Source organism: Sus scrofa, chromosome 6 (assembly GCF_054392235.1).
Source record: "Sus scrofa isolate SSC_HxYL_T2T_F1_AM1 chromosome 6, Sscrofa_HxYL_maternal_Yorkshire_Landrace_v2.0, whole genome shotgun sequence".
NCBI classification, from domain to species: Eukaryota; Metazoa; Chordata; class Mammalia; order Artiodactyla; family Suidae; genus Sus; species Sus scrofa.
In genome coordinates, this window is record NC_139388.1 from 86,763,603 (window position 1) to 86,782,682 (window position 19,080).

General features: G+C 38.8%; 1 protein-coding gene across 50 annotated transcripts in view; it reads left to right on the plus strand.

Annotated features, from left to right (window-relative positions):
- The window catches only part of SRRM1 (serine and arginine repetitive matrix 1), a 38,643-nt gene that overhangs the window by 1,217 nt on the left and 18,346 nt on the right, over window positions 1-19,080 (plus strand). For 3 of the 50 annotated variants that reach the window (XM_021095579.2, XM_021095581.2, XM_084963323.1), the window contains exons 2-12: window positions 1,540-1,629; window positions 1,923-2,045; window positions 2,335-2,464; window positions 4,172-4,342; window positions 5,166-5,281; window positions 8,034-8,237; window positions 8,682-8,876; window positions 9,156-9,275; window positions 11,331-11,605; window positions 16,637-16,717; window positions 17,185-17,271. In XM_021095579.2, coding sequence (XP_020951238.1) covers window positions 4,187-4,342; window positions 5,166-5,281; window positions 8,034-8,237; window positions 8,682-8,876; window positions 9,156-9,275; window positions 11,331-11,605; window positions 16,637-16,717; window positions 17,185-17,271 — 1,234 coding nt within the window. In that variant the 5' untranslated portion in view covers window positions 1,540-1,629; window positions 1,923-2,045; window positions 2,335-2,464; window positions 4,172-4,186. Of the gene's footprint in view, window positions 1-1,539; window positions 1,630-1,922; window positions 2,046-2,334; window positions 4,343-5,165; window positions 5,282-8,033; window positions 8,238-8,681; window positions 8,877-9,155; window positions 9,276-11,330; window positions 11,606-16,636; window positions 16,718-17,184; window positions 17,272-19,080 lie in introns of all 50 variants that reach the window. The other 47 variants (XM_084963325.1, XM_021095585.2, XM_084963327.1 and 44 more) reach the window with 26 other exon arrangements.

The following is a 19,080-nucleotide window of genomic DNA, read 5'->3' on the forward strand; positions in this document are numbered from 1 at the left end:
ATGTGCCAACTAGTTTTTCATTAAAGGTTGAAGTGTTATTCCAAGAATTTGATACAGCCGGTTGTTTGATTGTTCTTAGGTTATGCAAACAGTACTATAGTTATTTATGTAATGATCGTTTCCAGTGAGTTTATATCAAATTTTCACACTGCAGATGAACTCTCCATTTTGTGATTTCCATCAAAGTTTTTTTGTGGTAAATACTCAACATATCCTGTAGTCTGAATGTATTCTTTTGAAACAAGTCTGTTCTTTTAATTTTTTCTTGTTATTGTCACTTTCCCTTGGAAGAGAGTTCCAACAGAAAAAGAACAAAGTGGCTGTTTTAAGAATGAGATTTGCTTTTAGTGTTGGTAAAAATCTGGAAGGAAAGGGCAGTGTTTTATATATTGCCTTGGGTTCTTAGAGAAGTTGATTAGATTTGAGCTCTGAATTAAAGATTTTAGGGCAGTTATTCTTTTAGTACACTTCCATCGAGTAATAGACTGAATTTTTCAGTTAAGATGGAAATAGTACCTTTCATTTGCTGAACTTCTGCCACACACCAGTTACTTTATGTATATCGTTTCGGATATTCTCAGCCTTGGGAGGTAGGTTTTAGCAAGTTAGGGAAAGTTTCTCAGACAGGTTAAGTAACTTGCTTTGAGGTCATGTGGTTTACATAGTGACAGAGTTGGGATTCTAATCAGGTTCTTTACTTTCTTAAAAGAATTTTCTCGATCACTTTCCAAAGGATTAGTGGCCAACTCTGAGAACTGATCAGTAGATTTCTTTTTTTTGATGGGCAAGAAGTGGGTTAAGATAAAAAGCGCTTGCGAGAGATACAGGCTGGCAGGCAAGGAGGCTCTCCCAATCAGTAGATTTCATATCACATTGTATATCCGGGTTTAATTGGGTCAGTAGGAATGACAAAATGCAGTCTGGTGGTTACTTGATGGTCTGGTATGTTTGTAAGCTCTCATTTTTTTCCAGTTTGTTTGCAGAAATTGAGTTTATATGGTAGACCTTTATTTTTTATGCACTCTGAGTTCTTCAAGTTGTGAAAACTTAACATACAGTCTTAGGTTCTTCCTTTTTCTGTGTTTATATGCATTGCCACAATAATTTTGTAAGATGATCCTGGCTTTCAGAAGAGGATGAAATGGTCTCGTTTGTAAAGTATAGAAAGTGCTCTCTTTTGAACAAACAAAAAAACCCCTTAAATGCTTTATTAGCATAGAAAGGGGTGTAAAAAGATACATAGCAAACTTGGTTGTGAGGGGGGTGTTTTATGTTGTATTCTATATTGCTGGACTTAATACAATGAATGTATGTTTTGTGTTTTTTAAATACAATCCAGTTTTCAAAATGTTAGCTACTTTGGAAAAAGAGTATGCATTCTGTACCTATGAATATGAGCTAGGGTGTTTCTCTTTACTTTGGTGTTTCCCTTTACTTGATTATCCTATTTTGACTGTAAAGGTCATAGCCATCATTAGCTAATAAAAAGCAGGAATTTAACTTTGAGGTCTTGATTGGAATGTGTTTCTCTTCCTTCAGGGAACAAGTGCAGAACAGGATAATCGGTTCAGCAACAAACAAAAGAAGCTACTGAAGCAGCTGAAATTCGCAGAATGTCTAGAAAAAAAGGTATACTGGATAAAGTGTTCTGCACCTTTACGTAGCACAGTTGATTCAAACATTTTGGGATTGTTTTGGAGATGCACTGTCACATGAATACTAGGGGAAACATTTATAGTCAAACATTTTCCACCTTTTAGTAACAACAGAGAATAGCACAAACAAATAAGAATGAGCTAAATTGTACCAAACTAAACAAAGTATTTCATAAGCTAAAAGGAACTTAGCCAGGACTCTTATGTGAGTTTTCTTTTAGGATTGCAAAGTTGTACTCAGTAATAATTACTTGCATATTTTATCAGGTGGACATGAGCAAAGTAAATTTGGAGGTTATAAAGCCTTGGATAACAAAACGAGTAACAGAAATCCTTGGATTTGAAGATGATGTTGTGATTGAGTTTATATTCAACCAGCTGGAAGTGAAGGTAATAATAAACAAATGGCTCTTATTTCTGAATATGTGAAATAATGTTGTGAATCTATGGAAACTGAATTTTTCTATGGAGTACAAATATAGGAGGGTTATTTTACAATGTTTTTTGTGAAAAGAATTCACTTTGTAAACAACTATTAAGGCTGGAAGTTTAGTGAAGGTACATAGTTTTGAAAGCTACACAGGTGAAAAATCAAACTTATTGTTTGTAATTTTGCTGTTACATGTTAAGTTACTTTGACAGCAATTTTCTAATGATAATGTGATTTATGATTTAAAAGGCCTGAACCAAAATGGAAGTTATTCCTTGCGTCTGAAGTATAGCACCATCACCTTATTAGGTCACAGCAGAGTGAGTGTCCCAATGTCGCTCTGACCCAACTCCCTTGATGATGCAGTGTGTGTTTGGAGGTGAGTTGTGTAAAGTGGCCAAACATCAACAACAACAACAAAAAATACAAACAGGAAAGAGCAATGGGTAAATCTGTACACTGCTCTTTAAAGTACTATTATGAGATGGATTTTTATGTGAAGCATGAGGGGCAATTCTGATTTGATTGGATATTGTTTTTTTAAAATAATCGAAGAACTAAAGTTTTTAGTTGTAGCTGCATGTCAGCTAGTCATCAATTACATTTTAGGCACAGAGTTTTTGTTTACATTATAGTTAACTTCAGACTGAAATAAATTGACAGTATTTTTAGAACCAGTTAATATAATTGTTCCTTTCTTCATACATGAGATGATATGAGATGGCAATAGAATTGATGTTTAAAAAGAATTTTAATAAAAGATAGTTTGCTATTTTGCAACAGCAACCCAAAGGACAGTAAGATGTGTACCATATAAACTTTTGGCAAATATACCAATGTGCATTTACTTTTACGTTAATCCTTTTCCCAAAGAGTTCGCCCTTGTGTTTTGACAGAACAGTTGGCATTTCAACTGATAAGGTATTTCTATTTTTAAAATATAATTTGAAAATTACGTTTTGTTTTGGATATTTTTAAATATTTATTTTTAAGAAAGTGCTTTCTTTAAAATGTATACATTTTACTTAGAAAACCAGGAATATGGGAAAACGTTTTTTAAATGATGATTAGATAGATTTTATTGGATGATGCTTTTCTGATTTGTATTTTAGTGCATTTTTAAAACCTAAGTATCTGGTAGTATTCCCCTTGTAGTGAGCATGAGATTAAAGTTTTAGAACTTATTAAAACAATTTTTTCTTTTTTTGTGGTTGTGTACTCATTATTGCTTGTTCGTCTTTTGCAATTTAGATAAATGATATAACATTAAACTCAAGGTGGTTGAGTTGCAGTAGGGAGTCGGAAGCAAGCCAAGGGAACATCTTTCTCTACAGGGGACTTGGCGATTCCAAACCCCCAAGGTTCCAAGAAGAAACTGAAGACACCTGGAATCTGTACTTGCTTTGTGCTATTGAGCTGTGCTTGTTATACGGACCTTGTTGCTTGACCAACAGATTTAGCATTTAAAAACCCAGTTATTTTTGAGAAGTCTTGACCTCTTAGCCCTTTGTGGACAGTTGAGAATTTGAAGCATTGTTATAATAGGTTATCCTTATATAGAAGTCAGGCTTTCAGCTTAGTCTTCAAAAGTTAAAGAGTGCATGCATAACTTGTTAGTTTTGATAACTGGACAGTAGATATTTTGTAGAAAGTTATCTACAGTGTTAGAAAAGTGAACAGTTTGTGTACTTTTCCATTTCTCATTGAGGGAAAATTTCCAGACAGGCAAACACTTGTTAGCAGACACAAGAATTTGTGGATATTCCATGATGGTTTTTAAAGTTAATAAATGTAAGGCCCACTAACAGCCACATAGTCTAAAAATACTTATGAAATCCACAAAGGATTAACAGGCTGCTCTGATAGCTTTTGGTAGAGTGAGAGAGAATTTGGTAATCTGTGCTAGTGATTATATTGCTGAGAAACTACTAGAAAAAGCTATTTTTAAAATAGTAAAGAATATATATATATATATCTCTAAGCCCCTATGATAGACTTAAAAAATACTAATTGAAATGAGCTTTAGGTTGATTGATTGGTTTGTTTTGGAGTAACCTGTTTCTCTTCCTGTCATGTCTTTTTGCAGAATCCAGATTCCAAAATGATGCAAATCAACCTGACTGGGTTTTTGAATGGAAAAAATGCTAGAGAATTTATGGGAGAACTGTGGCCCCTGCTCTTAAGTGCACAGGAAAACATCGCTGGAATCCCTTCTGCTTTCCTAGAACTGAAGAAAGAAGAAATAAAACAGAGACAGGTAATAGCCTTTTCCTTTTTGTAATGTTTTATTTGAGAGAGCAGTATCCAGACTGTTAAGATGTTTAAAATTTTACATGTCCTGGCTAGGCTTAATAGCCTTTTCTTTTGTGTGTGTGTGTGTGTGTGTCTTACTAGGAATCAAAAAAAAAAAAAAAAAAACCAAACAAACAAAGAAAAGGAGTTCCCATCATGGCGCATCTGAAATGAATCCAACTAGGAACCATGAGGTTGCGGATTCGATCCCTGGCCTCAGAGGGATCAGAGGCTACAGCTCAGATTAGACGCCTAGTCTAGGAACCTCCATATGCTGCAGATGTGACCCTAGAAAATACAAAAAAGAAAAAAACTTACTAGGGTTGCACTTGCGGCATATGGAGGTTCCCAGGCTCCGGGTCCAATCAGAGCTGTAGCTGCCAGCCTATTCCACAGCCACAGCAGTGCAGGATCCGAGCTATGTCTGCGACCTACACCACAGTTTATGGCAACACCGGATCCTTAACCCACTGAGCGAAGCCAAGGATCGAACTCCACAACCTCATGGTTCCTCATCGTTTCCATTGCACCACGATGGGAACTCCGAAAACAGCCATTTTCTTTAGTTAAGCCATTCAGTATTAATTTTCAGCAAGTATTTGAATTATTCATTACTAGTTCTAAAGTTTACCTTTAGCGGGGATGAAGAAAGAACGGTCTTGTTGAAAGCAGAGGCTGATGAAACGACAAATAGTATTGGTGTTTATCCAATGTGCAGTCAGTTTTCCGTTTGCTTGTTGATTGTAAATGTTCGATTGTGTTTTACTTTGAAAATCTGATCTTTACAGATTGAACAAGAAAAGTTAGCATCTATGAAAAAGCAAGATGAAGACAAGGATAAGAGGGATAAAGAAGAAAAAGAGAGCAGCAGAGAAAAAAGGGAGAGATCTCGAAGCCCAAGAAGGTACAGGACAATCTGCATACATACCTAATATTTTATGAGTATGTTAGAGTATTCTCTATGCAGAAAGTTACACAGCTAAAAAAGGAGCTGGAGGAGTTCCCGTCGTGGCGCAGTGGTTAACGAATCCGACTAGGAACCATGAGGTTGCGGGTTCGGTCCCTGCCCTTGCTCAGTGGGTTAACGATCCGGCGTTGCTGTGAGCTGTGGTGTAGGTTGCAGACGCGGCTCAGATCCCGAGTTGCTGTGGCTCTGGCGTAGGCCGGTGGTTACAGCTCCGATTGGACCCCTAGCCTGGGAACCTCCATATGCCGCGGGAGTGGCCCAAGAAATAGCAACAACAACAACAAGACAAAAGACAAAAGACAAAAAAAAAAAAAAGGAGCTGGAGTTCCCGTTGTGGCTCAGTGGTTAACGAATCTAACCATGAGGTTGCGGGTTCGATCCCTGGCCTTGCTCTGTGGGTTAAGGATCCGGCGTTGCCGTGAGCTGTGGTGTAGGTTGCAGACGAGGCTCGTATCCCAAGTTGCTGTGGCTCTGGCGTGGGCTGGCGGCTACAGCTCCGATTAGACCCCCAACCCCGGGAACCTCCATGTGCTGCAGGAGTGGCCCTAGAAAAGGCAAAAAGACAAAAAAATAATTAAAAAAGGAGCTAATAGCACTGTTCAGGAAATTTCTTCTATCATAAAATTTTCATGGTGAGCTATTGCTTGCCTCTGGGCCAAAATACTTCATCTTTTGAGACAGATCATCATTTGACTGTAATAATTATCTCTTAAATCTTGGTGAATCAGTCAACCCTTAATTCTTAAATCAGAATGTAGACTTCTCATTCATATTGCTTTACTTTAAATTATTTTGAGTTATTATTTTTTCCATTGATTCAAAGTTTTATTACTCTTTATGTCTTGTTCTCTTTTGTATTTAAAGTTCAGTTGATTTACAGTGTTGTGCCAATCTCTACTGCAGAGTTATTTAATGTATTCCAGTTCTTCCTTCTCCATTTTTAAATTAGAAATCTATGCCCATTAGCTCTTTATATTATACTTACCTGATTCTGTTTTCTTTTCTTTTCTTTTTTTTTGCTTTTTGGGCTGCACCTGTGGCATATGGACGTTCCCAGGCTGGGAGTCCAATCAGAACTACAGCTGCTGGCCTATGCCACAGCCACAGCAACGCCAGAGCTGAGCTGCATCTGCACCCTACACCACAGCTCACAGCAGGATCCTTAGCCCACTGAGCTAGGCCAGGGATTGAACCTGCATCCTCATGGATCCTAGTTGCATTCATTAACCGCTGAGCCAAGAAGGGAACTCTTGTTTTGCTTTTCTTAGGTGATTGTTCTGAACCCAAAACAGGTCATTTGCTTTCTTCCTTCCACTGAGACTGGTTAGCCCCCCCACCTTTTTTTTTTTTGTCTGCACTTGTATGTGGAAGTTCCTGGGCCAGGGACCAGACCTGCTCCACAGCAGTGACAAGGGGGGATCTTTAACTCCTAGGTCACAAGGGAACTCCCAAGTTTCCCATTATAAAATCCATGATTCAAGAGTTGTGGTGTAGTGGGTTGCGGATCCAGCATTGTCACTGCAGTGGCTGGGGTTGCTGCTATGGTGCAGGTTTGATCTCTGGCCTGGGAACTTGCACATGCTGAGGGCATGGCCAATAAGTAGAATAAGTAAGTAAATAAATAAAATCCATGATTTGGCTTCTGTAGTTGTGATGAAGGGTGAGAATTCCATTAGACATTTCATTTTTAGAGTTCTGCTAATTTTAATTTCTTCATAAATCTGCCAGAATTAGTAAAGGGAGAAAGTAATTTTTCTTCGTCCCCTTCATTTATAGATTTGATATTAAAAGCTGCTTATCAGGAGTCCTTCTCAGTGGCTCTGCGGTAATGAACCCGACTAGTATCCATGAGGATGCAGGTTCGATCCCTGGCTTCGCTCAGTGGGTTAAAGGATCTGGCGTTGCCGTGAGCTGTGGTGTAGGTCACAGATGAGGTTTGGATCTGGTATTATTGTGGCTGTGGTATAAGGCCAGCAGCTGTAACTCTGATTCCCACCCCTAGCCAAGGAACTTCCATATGCTGAGGGTACGGCCCTGAGAAGAACCCCCCCCCCCAAAAAAAAGCTGCTTATCAGAGAAGCAGTATTATTCCTAGAGTTACGCACAAATCATGGTAACTATTTGACTATTGATGGATCAGGTCTGCTGTTTTACTTCAGGTTAGGGAAACTACTGTTGAAATGGAAAGGCTTCTCTTTCAAAAAAGCTGTCTTAGCCAAGTTTGAAATGCTTCTTTTCGGAAGAACATATTGCTTTAGTTGCAGCAGATGTTATCCTAGAATACTTGGACTCTACCTGATGAACTCTGATGGGATCTGTCTGCATCCAATTTCTGTTTTGTTGGGTTTAATTTCATTATATTTCCTTCCTTTTAAGCACCCTCTTCCTCTGAAAAGTTGCTCTTTGCTTTCTTCATTTCTGGAGGTGATTAAGAACCTAAATCTAGAATCCTTAGTATGTTGTAACTGGTATATTTCGGAGAATATTATAATCTTCATTTGCTTGTTTTTCTGGTTTTCTCTTGGCCTTTTTCCTCTTAAGTAAATGTGATAGGATATCTTATTTCCATAGGGAACTTCTCAGATATAAACAACAGTAGTGTAATTAAAAAGATTAATCTCACTTCTTTTGACCCTCTTCCCCAGTCCACATTATTCAAAAAACCTGAAAAAAATTGCTTTCATCCTAGACGCAAATCCAGATCTCCTTCCCCTAGAAGACGATCTTCCCCTGTCAGGAGAGAGAGAAAGCGCAGTCATTCTCGATCTCCCCGTCACAGAACCAAGAGCCGGAGTCCTTCCCCTGCTCCAGAGAAGAAGGAAAAAACTCCGGAGCTCCCAGAGCCATCAGTGAAAGTGAAAGAACCTTCAGTACAAGAGGCCACTTCTACTAGGCAAGTACATAATAAATGTCTGCAGTTTTAGGCTGTTATTCGGTGAGTGTAAATAGGTGTACCTCTGAGTTAGAAATGTAAGCTTACTAATTTTCTTTTTAGGTTATTTAAATTACAAAGTTAGATTGTTGAGAAATTTAAATTGTATAGGAGAGTATAAGTAAAATGCCCCCAAGATGACCACTGTTATCTGCTGTTTTTTTAATTTCCAATATTATATACTGTAACTTGCCCCCGTCCCAATATTATGGACAACTTTGCAGTTTTAAGAAATGGATGTGGTTAGAATTGTTGGTTGTTCACTGAATTTTACTGATGTGTATATATCTTTCTAGACATCTTCATGAATTTTGAAAACCAAAGAAAGATAAACTTTTTGTATCATTGTATTATGACTTGGGATTCTGAGAAGAGGGGGAAAGTAAGCTTTTTTTCCCCCCACAGTGACATCCTGAAAGTTCCCAAGCCTGAACCTGTACCAGAGCCTAAAGAACCTTCTCCAGAGAAGAATTCCAAAAAGGAAAAGGAAAAGGAGAAGACCAGACCAAGATCTCGGTCACGTTCCAAGTCAAGATCCCGGACACGTTCTCGCTCTCCTTCTCATACTCGACCTAGAAGGCGCCATAGATCCCGATCAAGGTGGGTAATGGCTGTAATATCTGCCTAGATCTTAAATTTTATGTGCTAACTCTCCTAGATAGAATTGGGTAAATTATTTCAAAGCAGTAGAAAAATTTTGCACAAATGTTAAACTTTGAATTTAGAGAGAATTTGAGGGCACTTTGTATGGTCTGTAAAAATCTACACACTCATATCCCTTGAAAACCGTTTTTTGGATGTAGTTGTCAAGAAAACTATGTCAAGGTGTTTGTTCTTGCTCAAGATTTATTCAGATTCTAATTCTGTTTGTTATGGTAGATCATACTCCCCTAGAAGGCGGCCAAGCCCAAGAAGACGGCCATCTCCTCGAAGAAGAACTCCACCGAGACGAATGCCTCCTCCACCAAGGCATAGAAGGAGTAGATCTCCAGTGAGACGGTGAGAGGTGGTTTTTTGTTTTGGAAGTGACCATATATTTGTTTTAGGCTAATCTTTGAATTAGTGTCATCCTGGGAAAAAAGAAGTCATGAGTGGTATTAAGCAATGTCTTATAAAGATCATCCTCATTTGAGGTTGTAGTGCTGTTACTTGTGCAATGCTAAGCAACACTAATCCAGATTTGGAAAATTAAAAACAAATTCACTATCTTATTGATACTTGTTATCTGTGTTAACCTTGATCTTTTCAGATGCTACCAAGAAATCCTATCAAGTAAGGGAATTGGCTGCCTTACCCTTTCTTTGGGTTTTAACCATTAGCTTCTAAATATAGATGACTGCAGAGCCAGTTGATTGCTCTACCAGTATTAAAATAATTCACTTGATTTATACTCTTAAAGATTTTTTTCATATTTAAGAAGTAGTGAGCAGTTATTATAAACAGTTAAAACAAGTAAAACGAACTTAGAGTTACCCAGTCCCATTCCATAGATATAACTATTGTTAGCAATTTGAAGAGGCCGCATAAAAGTAACCCTGTCAATACCAGTGTTCCTTTTTAAAAATCATTTTTAAATTAGCATAAGGTGGAAGTTGCTGTTGTGGCTTAGTGGTTAGGAACCCAACTAGTATCCATGAGGATGCAGGTTCCATTCCTAGCCTCGCTCAGTGGGTTAAAGGATTCAGCATCACTGCAAGCTGTGGCATAGGTCGCAGATGTGGCTTGGTTCTGGTGTTGCTGTGGCTGTGGTGTAGGCTGGCAGCTGCAGCTCTGATTTGACCCCTAGCCCAGGAACTTTCACGTGCTACAGTTGTGGCCCTAAAAAGAAAAATCAATAAATGAATAAATTAGCATAATCTATCACTTGTAATAGAAAAATTGTTACATCTGCCCAAAGTGGAGGCATGGTGTACTGGTAGCAGAGCTTTGTACCTTTTAAATTTTTTTTAATTTTTAAATTAAAAAAAAAAAATTATGGCTGCACCCAAGGCATGTGGAAGTTCCTGAGCCAGGGACTGAATCCTAGCCATAGCTGCAACCTATGTGCAGTTGCAGCAATGCCAGATTCTTAACCCACTGTGCCATGGCGAGAACTCTAGTTTTGTGCTTTCTTGACAATACATTTCACCTGTTTTTGGAAGGACCTGATAATTATGCTTCAGATTATACTTAGGACAGAGTTTTTGGTTTTCGAGTTTATTGAACCATTTTTTATAACTACTGCTAAAAATTACGGAATTGATGTTACCATTGATAAATAAATAAGACTAAGGATGTAAATGGTCAGCCAGTTTAGGCGTCATACTTTTCTAAAAATGATTGTTCCTTAGAAAAGTAGAGCTACTGCTTTCTAGTAGAAGATTAGTGGAAACAGCTATTTCTTACATTGGAGTTTTGCAAAAAGTGTGTTTTAATTGCTTACTGAGCCATTTAGCAGTCAAATAATTTGCAGATTGTGTAAGATTCCCTTTCAGCCAGTTTTTATCTCACACTTAAGGTAGGGTTTCTTTTTTTCAGGTTCTCAGGAATTCTTCCGCCAAAGGTGAATTCTGCAGGTACACATAATTGCACAGAACTTACCACAAATTTTGCCGCAGAATTCGAGAGGCCCCTGCTTCTAAGTTTATGTAGCTAAATGAATTCCTAATCCTGCACATCTTTTTTTTTAAAAATGCAGCCTAAAGGTTGACATTTTATTATTGAGTGAAAAAATACTTTGCCATCCAAATTTTATATGCAAACTCCAAAACACTCATTATTCCAAGGAAGGAAGAGACTGGCTAGTTATTATATTGTAGCACTGGACATATTTTATAGCTGGAAATAAAAATCAAACAGAAGCATTTATCAGAATAAGTTATTTGTAGTTAGTCTCAGAACTAGCTGTTTCCTGCCTAGGTTATGGTGTTGTTTCCCTTTAAAAAATTAATGTGCTTAGCTACATAAACTCAAAAGTTGGATACAAATAGCTGTATTTTTGTGTAAACTGTACATTCCTGTAAGGTCGTTCTCGGTACGTATGCAGTTAATGAATATGAGCACTTTATTCCACAGAAGAAGGCGTTCATCAGCATCCTTGTCTGGAAGTAGCTCATCATCATCTTCGTCTCGTTCCCGGTCACCGCCAAAGAAGGCTCCAAAGAGGACATCCAGCCCCCCTCGAAAAACTCGTAGGCTATCTCCTTCAGCAAGTCCTCCAAGGCGAAGGCATAGGCCCTCACCTCCAGCAACTCCACCACCAAAAACTCGTCATTCCCCAACACCCCAGCAGTCAAATCGTACAAGGAAGAGTCGTGTTTCTGTCTCTCCAGGGAGGACTTCAGGTAAAGGTAAAAATCAATATGTTCTTTCTTTGTTCATTTGGCTACAAAATACCTAGTCGTCATTGTTGTCAAAGTATGAAGTAGCTGGGTAATATTCGTATGTGATGTTTTTATAAATTTGCTGAGAAGCTCACCTTTTCTTTCGTGCTGTAAGTTCTTGGGGTTTGTTAATGGAGTCTACATGGTAAAGCGTTTTGCTCTTAGCATGCCCTCGGCGTTGAGTAGGTGGAGAGATGTGCTATTACCAGGCGTGGGCTGTTTGAGTTGAGGTAACTTAACTGAAGTTTGTGTTGTCATGGTAAGGGAACATTTTATTATTATGAGACCAGTTAACTTTTTTTTTTTTTTTTTTTTTAACCCAGAAGATTTTTTGTTTGATACCTTAATTGAGGACTTCATATTTTGTTTTAATTCTTTCTTGGCCACATTGTACTCCCCAGGGCTGGACATGGTGTCCTCCTAAAAGCTGATTTCTGCTTTTTAATTTAGGCTCTAGGCAGGGTCCTTTTGAGTGTTGTCCTTGCTTTATTCTGCAAATTGACTTTTGAGGAATTTATGATCTGTGATCCTGCCAGGTAACCAAGCAAGTAGAATGCCAAGTTAGTCTGAGTGAAGGTTGTGGTCTATTGGGGCTTGTTTCTTCAGCATTAAATCACAGAGAGAAAAACTATGGTGGCCATTTGAATTGAGCCTCTGGTGCTTAGGGCTGGAATTATAAACACAGTCTGATACGTGAGTAGTGGAAAAGGGGGGAGATCTTAAAAGAACTGTTTTAGTAATTAAATTTTAAGGAGCAATCTGTAAATATACTGGGGTTGCTCTGATCACATTAAATTTTCAAGTTATAATTGAAGAAAACAGGGATGGCCAAAATCTTGACTATAGGTTTTTATGAAGTTGATGAGAGCAGAATTTCTAATCAGCACCCTCTTGCTGCATTTGTGTTCACCTCACCCTCACCCCCACAAGTACAATGTGGTGATAGTTAGAAAAGCAAATTTTTCTTTTGAGCTCTGTTACTGTGAGTTGTAGTCACTGTCAGAATGAAATGGGGACTGGCAGGTAATGGTAATTTGTAAAGAGTAATATATTCTGAATTTTAACAGGTTAATTTGTTAACATAAGTATGTGGAACGTTTTTGTTAGATTGGCTCTTTAGACTTAGGCAGCTGGCTGAAAATAGAGAAACCTTTACGTCTTCTAGGTTCAGGCTTAAGTGTGGGAGAGGTGTCCTAGGATCACGTATTTTCATTGTACCATGTCCTATATTACTTTTTGCTCGAAATAGTTTTCAGTCACCATTACCAAATCTGATGCCTGTTGTCTTCACCTGTTTTTTGTTTTGTTTTGTTTTGTTTTTAATCTTAGGAAGTGCTTTGTTTGTCTTTTTAGGACTGTACCTGTGGCATATGGAGGTTTCCAGACTAGGGGTCAAATGGAGCTGTAGCTGCTGGCCTGCACCACAGCTCATGGTGATACCGGATCCTTAACCCACTGAGCGAGGCCAGGGATCAAACCCAGGTCCTCATGGATACTGATTGGGTTTGTTAACAGCTGAGCCATGACAGGAACTCCTCTTAGGAAGTTTTTATACTTATGAATATTTCTTTGTTTCCTTTGTCTAGAGCCAGAAAGTTCTTTAGTGAAAAAAATAGCATGAATATTTCTTTTTTTTTTTTTTTTTTTTTTAATTTTCTTTTGCTTTTTAGAGCTGTACCTGCAGCATATGGACGTTCCTAGGCTAGGGGTCGAATAGGAGCTGTAGCTGCTGGCATGCAGACCACAGCCACAGCAACATGGAATTCAAGCTGTGTCTGCGACCTACACCACAGCTCATGGCATGGCAGTGACGGATCCCCGACCCACTGAGCTAGGACAAGGATGAAACTCATATCCTCATGGATGCTAGTCAGATTGTTTCCAGGGCTCCCTGATGGCAACTTTTGAATGTTCCTATTTGTTACTTTGCAAAAACACATCAAATTATAAGGTTTTTTTTCTAGCTGTGCCTGCGGCATGTGGAAGTTTCTGGGCCAGGGATCAAACCTGAGCCATATCAGTGACCCAGGCTGCTGCAGTGACATCACCAGATATTTAACTCACTGTGCCACAAGGGAACGCCAAATTAGAATTTTTCTATCTACATTGTATAGTCAAAGTGTAATGAAAGTACAAGAGCAGAAAGACTTGAGTTCTTAAATAGGTCATTAAAAATTATTTTGTTTTCTTTGTTAGGGTCTCCACAGGTACCAATTTGTGTTTTGAAATGTCAAGGGGAATGGGCTGCTGCTTTTTTGGAAACAAGTCACAGTGGATGCCTACGTAGGAGAGAAGTCACAGTGAAAGACAAGGGAATATTCCTGTGAATTACAGGATAGTCTTCTGTGCCCTAACAAAAACCCAGCCAAAAAGACTGCACTGCCCTTAATCCACTGAAGCTGAATATTGGTTTTAACTACTTGGAAAATAAATAGCTTTTTACAGTAAAATGATCCCAGCTCTTTGTAATGGAATTTCAGAGCTGGGAAAGACTTCAGAGAGTGTTACCAAGAAACAGGTTCTCAGGTTAAGTGATTTGGTCAAGGTCAATCAGCCAGGCCTAGAATTTGGATCCTTATTCCAAGTTGAAAAATCTATATTTTTCCCAACTCTCCTACTTAAAAAGACCTGTTTTAATGGCTTGAGGAGAGCCATAGAAGGTAGGGTAAAATTCTTAAGTTTTTGTATTCAGTAGTATGATTTTTTTTTTTTTTTTTTTGCAGTTCTCAATTGCTAATAAGAACAGTGGTACCATTAAAATGTAATAGATTTTACTTTTGTATTTCATGTGGTAGTTACCAGTCAGGACTTGTACGATTCTGCTGTTCATTGTGGGGGAATGGAATGGGAGGAAGGCAAAAAAAGTATTTTGGAGAGTTAGAGGTAAATTATCTGGAGTACAATATATATTCTCTCCTGAAAGGGTCCTCAGGAGGCTTTTTGTAATCAGTGGCATGTCAGACTTGAATTGGCGTTATCTCAGTGCATAAAATAGTGTCCTTTGAAGTCAGTGGAATATTGAATGAAGTTTGTTTACAGAGTATCTATGCCTAAGGTGGTGGTGATAATTTTGAGTTTCGGTCAGTATAGCCATATAAATTGTGCTCTGTCAGCATTTAATGATTATTTTACTAATTCTGTTCACAGACTTACCTTTGCAAGTGATCTTTTGAGTAAGTCTGTAAGATTAATGATTAATAGGACTATTGAAGTAAATTTAAAATTCTGGTTTTTCAGTTGACTTGGGAGATTTCAGGCTTCATGATAGTTTGCCCCTTGAATACTAATAATAAAACATTAACTTTTTATTTATTTATTTATTTTTGTCTTTTCTAGGGCCACACCCACAGCATATGGAGGTTCCCAGGCTAGGGGTCAAATCCGAGCTGTAACTGCTGGCCTTTGCCAGAGCCACAGCAACTCGGGATCCGAGCCACGTCTGCAACCCATACCACAGCTCACGGCAACGCCGGATCCTTAACCCACTGAGCAAGACCAGGGATTGAACCCGCAACGTCGTGATTCCTGGTCGGATTTGTTAACCACTGAGCCACGACGGGAACTCCAGGATTGGCACTTTAACTGCACCAAATCCTAACCTCTAGATTTCTCTTATTTCACCGCATCCAAGGTTCAGTTCTGGTCTGGGAACTGAGATCCCATTTCAAGCTGCTGCACACCTTGGCCAAAACAAAACAAAACAAAACAAAAACTGACCTGAAAAATATCTTTAAGTTCTTAAAATTTTAAAGGCATTTCCATTTTATTTCTTTGAATTTGTTAAAATGCAGATTTTAAATGCAGTCTTGCTGTTATATATCACAATTGGTGATTACAGAATTGGAATTCTTGCTGTGGCATAGTTGGGTTAAGAATCCGCCTACAGTGGCTCAGGTTGGTGCTCAGGTGCGAGGTGTGGGTTTGATTCCAGCCCTATGTGGCAACTTAAAAAGGATCCGGCATTGTCAGAGCTGAGGCTCGAACTCAGTCCCTGAAACTACCACATGCCACTGATGTGGCGATTAAAAAAAAAAAAAAAAAGTATTGTGGTAAATTAATTCTTCAGTTGGATTACTTCAAAGATAGAATATGTATATATAATAAAATGTATCGAGATTCTAGGTTAAGTATTCCATGGCAGTTGATTTATTTTTTAAAAAATAGGTTTAAGGATCCTGAGGGCATCATATTGTCCTCAAGTTTAGTTCTTAGAGGGATGTTCTCAAATGATGTTATAGGTCAGTCTAGGGTAAGGCTAATGATTATATCCGTATATACCCTTTTGACTTTTACTGAAGCAAGGGATGGCTAGTATAAACAGATAGTAGTTGTTAGAAATTAAAAGCCTGTGCCATAGAACTAGTGTCTTAGATTCATATCCCAGATTTTGGTTGAGGTCACTTCTTTTTTCTCTTTTTTTAATAATTACCACCCCCGAGGCATGTGTATGTTCCCCAGGCCTGGAATCAAATCTGCCGCAGTGCTGGATCCTTAACCCATTGTGCCGTGGGTTCATTAACCCTGAGCCGCGATGGGAACTCCAGATCTTATGTCTTTTTTGGGGGGGGGGAGCATATGGAGATTCCCACCCTAGAGGTGGAATTGGAGCTGTAGCTGCCAGCCTACACTACAGCCATAGCAATGTGGGATCCAGGCCACGTCTGAGACCTACACCACAGCTCACGGCAATGCCGGATCCTTAACCCACTGAGCGAGGCCAGGGGTTGAACCTGCAACCTCATGGTTCCTAGTGAGATTTGTTTCTGCTGCGCCACAACAGGAATTCCCATTGTAGAACTTTCTGAGGCGGTTCACCAAATGTTTACAAATTCTTGCTTCTACTTCAGGTAACAAGAACAGTGTCTTACAGGAACTTTTTAATTGTCAATAAATGATTTAGGAGAATAGTCACACTTCTTTCCATACTGTTAAGAAGATGCATAGCTTTTTTGTTTGTTTCTGTATGTATGTAAGTGCGGGTTTTTTTATTCTTTTTAGTGACAAAACATAAAGGTACTGAGAAAAGAGAGTCTCCTTCACCAGCACCCAAGCCTAGAAAAGTAGAATTATCCGAGTCGGGTAAGTTTTGGTTTGTTTTTTTTTTTAAGTTGAATTAGATTCTAGTTAAAGATATAAGATATGGCTTAATGGTTAAGACCTAGGTCTTTGAAGTCAAACCAACTGGTTTAAATCCCAGCCTCACTACTACCTGCTTTTTGTTTGTTTTAGTTAGTTTATGTAAACCTTTTTTTCATCTCCAAAATGCAGAAAACAGTACCATCCTTTAGGTCTTTGGTGGTTAACTGATATAATACTTAAAAGTGCTTGATACCCAGCCTAAACTGCCGCAAATGCCTAAATAAGTTTATTTTTATTACATTTGCTGAAAAAAGTCTAAATTAGCATTTTAATCTCCTCCTTCATATATATAACTATTTTGCTTCGCCCAACCAGATAAAGATTTGAGAGCATTTCCCAATTCAAATAGGTAACATTTTTTGTATGCATAACTAAAGAAACACTTTCTAAATGCATCCATCTTTCAGAAGAAGATAAAGGTGGCAAAATGGCTGCAGCAGATTCTGTGCAGCAGAGACGCCAATACAGACGACAGAACCAGCAATCTTCATCTGGTACGGACAGTGGTTACATTTTTCCTATCTGGATATCCTGATAAAAATACTTTAAAACATTGGAGGAGTTCCCTTGTGGTGCATTGGGTTAAGGATCTGGCATTGTCATTGCAGCAGCTTGGGTGTGGGTTCGATCTCTGGCCCAGGAACTTCCACATGCTCCTAACAAAGCCAAACAACAGCAAAAAATCTGAAGTGTATTAAGCGTACCTAGGAGAAATATTTTTGTGCCTACATAGGAATGTTAGGAGGAAGTGTTAGTTTTGGAGTTTTGTTTTTAAGTACTTACAGAAAACTTAATTTTTTTTAGGAGTTCCCATTGTGGCTCAGTAGCAATGAACCCGACTAGTATCTGAGGATTCGGGTTTCATCCCTGGCCTTGCACAGTGGGTTAAGGGTCCGGCATTGACTGTGAGCTGTGGTGTAGGTGTAAGATGCAGCTCAGATCCTACATTGCTGTGGCTGTGGCCTAGGCCAGCAGCTGCAACTCCAATTCAATCCCTAGCCTGGGAACCTCAATATGCTGCAGATGTAGCCCTAAAAAGTAAAGGAAAACCAAAAAAAAACCCCAAAACTTAATTTTCTTTTAAATTGTTACAGAAGTAAAACAGGAATAAAATTGGGAAAGTATTTCCTTCCTCAGTCCTCCTTTTTTTTTTTTTTTTTTTTTTTTTTTTTTTTTTTTTTTTTTTTGGTCTTTTTAGGGCCATACCCACGGCATATGGAAGTTCCTAGGCTAGGGGTTGCAGCTGCAACATACACCACAGCTCACAGCAGTGTTGGAGCCTCAGCCCTCTGAGTGAGGCCAGGGATCAAACCCACCACCTCATGGATACTAGTCTGGTTTGTTACTGCTGAGCCACAACAAACTGAGGAACTCCCTCTCAGTCCTTATTCTTATTCCCCAAAACTTTATTCAGGAATATTTCTATACATGTATAATTATATGGGATTTTTTAAAAAAAACAAAGCACACAGGCTCAAACCATAGATCATTGCCTGCCTTTTGAATTTAATATATTTGGACACCTTTCTCTGTAGTTCTTAAGGATTTACCTCATTTCTTTTACTAGCTGCATCATTTTTCTTTTCTTTTGAGGGAGGGGGCTGCTACGCTTGTGGCATGTGAAAGATCCTGGGCCAGGGATCAAACCCATGCCACAGAAGCGGCTTAAGCCACTGCAGTGACAACGCTGGATCCTTGACCCACTAGTTGCAGCATTTAAATTTTTTTTTTTTTTTTTGTCTTTTGTCTTTTTGTTGTTGTTGTTGCTATTTCTTGGGCTGCTCCCACGGCATATGGAGGTTCCCAGGCTAGGGGTTGAATCGGAGCTGTAGCCACCGGCCTACACCAGAGCCACAGCAACGCGGGATCCGAGCCGCGTCTGCAACCTACACCACAGCTCACGGCAACGCCGGATCGTTAACCCACTGAGCAAGGACAGGGACCGAACCCGCAACCTCATGGTTCCTAATCGGATTCGTTAACCACTGCGCCACGACGGGAACTCCTAAATATTTTTTTAATACTATAATCCACTTGCCTATTTGGACATTTAGACTGTTTCTAGTGTGTCTGTGTGTGTGTATGTTTATCTGTTTGTGTAGTATGCCTATAAGATAATAATTACGAGTGGAATTTCTGAACTAAAAAGTATGTGCACAGCTTTTTTTTTTATCTTTATCACATCTGTGTTGTATAATGATCATCACAATCCAATTTCACAGGATTTCCATCCCACAACCCAAGTACAACCCCCCACTCCCCCACACTGTCTCCTCATAAGTTTTTCAATGTCTATGAGTCAG